This window comes from Varroa jacobsoni, unplaced genomic scaffold (genome assembly GCF_002532875.2).
Source record: "Varroa jacobsoni isolate VJ856 unplaced genomic scaffold, vjacob_1.0 scaffold_1076, whole genome shotgun sequence".
Lineage (NCBI taxonomy): Eukaryota > Metazoa > Arthropoda > Arachnida > Mesostigmata > Varroidae > Varroa > Varroa jacobsoni.
In genome coordinates, this window is record NW_019213978.1 from 497,594 (window position 1) to 502,546 (window position 4,953).

Sequence of the window (4,953 nt, forward strand, 5' to 3'; positions counted from 1 at the left end):
CTAGACTTAAATATTGAGCGCCGTATTCAATAGATGTTGATTTTCTTCTTAGATGATAATTAGATTTTTAGATGAAAATATTACACGCATGTATTAAATAAATATCCCAAAGTCTGCGGGCGTTAGACATGTTCTGCGATGGCTGGCTCCCAACATATACGGACAATGCCCTATTTAGAATGACCATCTCACGTGTGACGAAATTCAAGAAATAAACACGTTGCTACTGCGCCGTCATGGGGACTATATGTACGTATTAGAAAAATAGGATTTCCAGTAATGTTTGTCTAGGTCTGACAGAATTTGTTTGGGTATCCTAATGATTACAGTCATCTACTCTGCGTCTAAAAGTTAGCTGTACGACTACGGTTATTCAATTATTATCCTTTTTTTTCTCTGTAAAATCGGCCACGAAATTTATAGATTCGCTGGTTAAAGTCAGCTTGGTCTAACATTCGTTCTAGCATTGCCTGTTTGATCTTTGCCTAGGTCATGTTAGATAAGGATATCTAGTCAAATATGATATGTGTGTAGCTATCTATATTAAGGCGCCATGTTTGATAAAAGAATAAAAGAAGCACTATATTAAACATCGAGTATCTGCGTTACGAACATAAATTTATAACAGACACATGTGCCTGGCTTAACAATGATGTGGAGGCCGCCTTATTTGTATAATGTAAGGTCTAATTAATGTAAACAACTGTAGCCCATATATTTCCTCTACTTGTTTTCAGATAAGTTGACTAGCTGTTTTTTGGAAATAGATACTAATAGATTGAAATGATCGCTTGCTTTTTAGGCTAGTTGTTCAGACGAGTCCCCGGACAAACCCAGTATTTGCCTTGTTTTTTTTTTTTTTTTATAGGTGGACGCTAGAGTACGACGGGATCGTCCTTTACAAGGAAATGGCAAAGTTCCAATAGTAGACCCCAAGCAGAATTTTTCGTGTCTAACTTTTAACTGCGGTTTAATCGTAGCTTATTTCTGACCACAGATAAATCTGATAAGAAAATCACCAACCAGTTTTAAGTAGCTTAATTGATCATATCAGAAAGTTCTAACTGGATGAGTGTGCATCACCATCGAACCGCTATAGGCATGCTTCTCTGCGATCCGTTGGCGACCTGTCACGTTGACAATGCACTATGGATCTAAGCAAATAGGTGGTCAAGATCGAATCTCTGCTGTGAGCGTGCAAACTGATCAAACGAGAAAAACGTATTTATTCAACGTTTGGAGGCCCCTGGACAGTATTTCACAAGGAGCCTTCTGTTTTTGAGTGTAACGGACGTCAGTCATGGCAAGGCACCGTTTCATGCTGACGGTATACATAGAAGCGACTGAATCACGCTGAATATTTTCTCTTTATAATCGGAGTATAATCTCATAACAAGGTTAGTCAATAATAAAACCAGAAAAAGTTTTAACTTGCCAAAATCTGCCATTTTGATTCAGATGTTAAGCGAAACGTTCCAGTTCGAGCCGCAAAGATTACGTTATTAAAGTACTGTTATGGCACGTCTGTCTCTACAAAGCTGTTATGCACGCACCAGGTCGAAAAAACTGTTTTGTACGTATTTTTTTTTTTAAATGTCCAAACCCAAACTCTAGTACCCGATCCCTTGTTAAATCATTCCATTTCACGGCGGTTAAATAACTATCCCCCAAACATTTCCCGCCTAGTTTCAACAATTCTAAGCCTTTGCAGCGAGTATTGGTTAACAATGTACGCAATGTAACTACCTGTCCCTCAACGTTGCCCGGAGGTATAGAGAAAACCGATGGTCTTCGTTGTTTCGTGATGACCTTGGCCAAAGCCACCCGATGAACAAGGCAGAGCGTTCCTGAGACGATCAATAGGGAGCCGACAACGATCAACGCCACCAGATGTAGTTGTGGCAATTGGCGAATCCTGTGCAACAGTCCGATCTGTGCCAGAGCCGTAACGCCGCGTGGGATCAGCTCCTCGTAGAAGCTCATCAGGACGTCGACATCTTTGCCAGGCGCAGCTGTTCCATAGACAAACTCGATTCGTAGAGGGCCTGATGGTGAACGTAGCTCCAGCGGAAGTCGAGAACTCTCGTCGCCACCTGTCAACGTAACGAGCATATCGCCGCCAGCGTTAACCCCGTCCCGTACGACCAGGTAATTACTGTCCGGCTCGCCAAGACGCGCCGAGCTCAACCGAACAATGATAGATGACGCATTATGGAATACCGGTCGAAGAATCCACAAAGCATGGCTACCATTACGAGCGCATTCGTCAGCCTTGAAGTACACCGTTGTATTTTTAAACACGCCCAGAACACAGCCGCATGCGCAGTACCTGGCCACCTGCGTGTTTAACAGGAGAATAGAATGAAGATAAAGAACAACACCATTTCTTTTATTTACATTAATCGTCTAATTATTGATGATATGTATATCAGCGTTGTTTGCTGTTTCGTCTAACTAGTGACACAACTAAATATTATGTTATGTTTCGAATCGTGCCTTTTCCGACAGGGCCGTGGACAACAAAAAAGCAGAGCGCGCACCTGTCCAAGGTCGACGTCAGGTGGCAGCGTGGTCGACGAAGAGGGACATTTGTCGGGAAGGTCGCACTCACGCGACTCGATACGTTCGCCCCGGCATTTCTTTTTTGAACAGCTCCTGTGTCGCATCTGGCTACCTCTGCCGCATCCGCCACTACAAAATGTCCACGGCGTCCACTCGTCCCATTCTCCGTACTGAGATGAATCTGCCTCGTATAGGATGCCAGAGAGAGAGGTTTCGTAAATAACCTAGGTGGCGCATAGTTTCACGAATTGCTAAGGCCTCTATGAAAGTGAATGCATTATAATTCAATGCAGATGGCGCAATCAATGCGTAGGCATGAGTCTAGTCTTCCGCTTCGACTCACCGAACCACTGTATGTATCCTTTAGTAATATCTGCACCCATTTATCGGCTTTTCGTCAAAACGAAAACTCCTTGCTACTGCGACTATCATTATTACAGTGAGTGCTTGAACCCAGATTGACGATGATGATGATGATACGTAGGGTAAGTACGTTCGAAAAAATTATGTATCAAACGACTCTCACCATCTTTGACGGGGCGGCAATGAACCTCTACCGAGTGAACGGCCCCATTGTGCGCAGTGCTCACGTAGTGAAAGCAAAACTTGCTAAAGGGCCCATCAAAGTGGTGACAGCCGAGATTGATTGCGTGGCGTTCCTTGTACAGCCGTTTCTCCATAATATACGTCTCTGTTCCGGTAGCTTCGCTTAATCCGTATATTCGAAGACGATCCTGACTTCCCGAACAAGGTGGGTAGTGATACGCCACATTGATACCTGCAAGGAACCAATAACTCAATTAAATTCACAATATGTACCTAGCTAAATGAGGAAGAAAAAAAGCAGTACTCATGTTGTCTCGCTGTTGCGAAGATTCAACTCAACTTTTGCTTCGCCTTGCCAAGTAACAATTTGGGGGGGGGGGGTCAATTTAGGGTCAACGGTATATGTTTCGCTGTCTACGTGTAGCCATGCCAAGGCCTGATTATAAGAGCGCGCATGCGTATTCTAATTGGAACAAAATACTTAACTTCTCATTGTCGATGCAGTATATACAGTACAACGATATGTACAACGTTTGATAAATGAAATAAGCCAGAAGACTGTCCGAGCTGCCCCTAATTTTATAGTGTGCCCATATTCAAGGCCTCTCGATCCAAAGGGTTCACAAACAGCGTGGAATTCATTACATAGTGTGCAACTGTGTGACTATCAACCGACTGTGCATAGCCCGTCTGTATCTGATGCGATGAACAGCTACGGCCGTAAAAATAAAAAGTATCCCAAATGTCTATAAGATATGTACATGCTGCACAAATCAGTATTGAATGCCCCCGTTCACTAATTTATTTCTGGAAGTTGTCGGCATTGTCAGTAGGGTCGCTAATAATATTATAAGGCCAACTCGGCTAAAGGGCGCATACGACCATCAACGAGTCAGTTTGAATATAGCTACACCTGCGTTTTACTATCCAAAAACGATAAGGACATCGGCTAGTTTTCAGATTGCCTACATAAACAAATTCGCTGCATAGGCCTCACTGCCGTCATTAGCTTTTGTTCTACTACTGTTATTATAATTACGAAAATACACCTGTAACTTTGTAAAGGACTGAAGATTCCTTGAACAATGTTTACATATAATTATTTAAAAATAGCCGACCTGAAAAAAAAAAGAAATGAACAAATGGATTGAATTAGGAATAGCTATGTCCTGCACTGCAAGTACCACTTTCGTTTAAGCAAAGGACAAAGTTACTTAATCAACTCAAAAATAAGGAGGACTTTTCAACCTGCCTAGTCATTTTACTGTTATCTTACCGCGGTCATGTGGACCGGAGCGGCTCATCGTATGTGATCACATGTTTATATAACCTGCTTGTGGATCCCTAAGCCCGTTTGCTTATAAAATCATCTTCACGATGAGAATTAGATAAGTAATTGCGCTAACATTGGCCGAAGGCAGTTTCACACTCTTGAAACGCCGAGGGTGAAGCGATAGGTTACATCTGAAACTTCATGCCTGGTTGTGGCGTAATTTTTCATTGGAATTTTCTAATTGGTACGTATAGTACTAGGATCGATTGAAGCGATGCTTTCACTGAAAGAAACATTTCTCATACACATTCTCTCACAGCTACTGGTGCTTACCATCAAGACATTGTCCGATAAATTTTTGCGCTACACTTATCGAATATTGCCCACTCCATTTTGCTTGAATAGAGAGGCTTCGGGCAACTTCCGACAACAGAGTCTCGCAGTCGTCACAGTGCAACGATACCTAGAAAGAACAGTCCCCAAAGGAGGGATTATAGTTAGGTATTAATTATTCGATATAATATAGTATCGCTTTTGTCAAGATCTCATCAAAGCTTTCCATGTTGGACTAT

The 4,953-nt window shown here is 42.3% G+C and overlaps 1 protein-coding gene across 1 annotated transcript in view; it reads right to left on the reverse strand.

Annotated features, from left to right (window-relative positions):
- The window catches only part of gogo (thrombospondin-1 like protein golden goal), a 47,548-nt gene that overhangs the window by 2,750 nt on the left and 39,845 nt on the right, over window positions 1-4,953 (reverse strand). The window contains exons 5-8 of the mRNA XM_022843795.2: window positions 4,715-4,844; window positions 3,089-3,340; window positions 2,541-2,743; window positions 1,747-2,337 (exon numbers count right to left, since the gene is read on the reverse strand). Of these exons, the coding sequence (XP_022699530.2) occupies window positions 1,747-2,337; window positions 2,541-2,743; window positions 3,089-3,340; window positions 4,715-4,844 (1,176 nt within the window). The remainder of the gene's footprint in view (window positions 1-1,746; window positions 2,338-2,540; window positions 2,744-3,088; window positions 3,341-4,714; window positions 4,845-4,953) is intronic.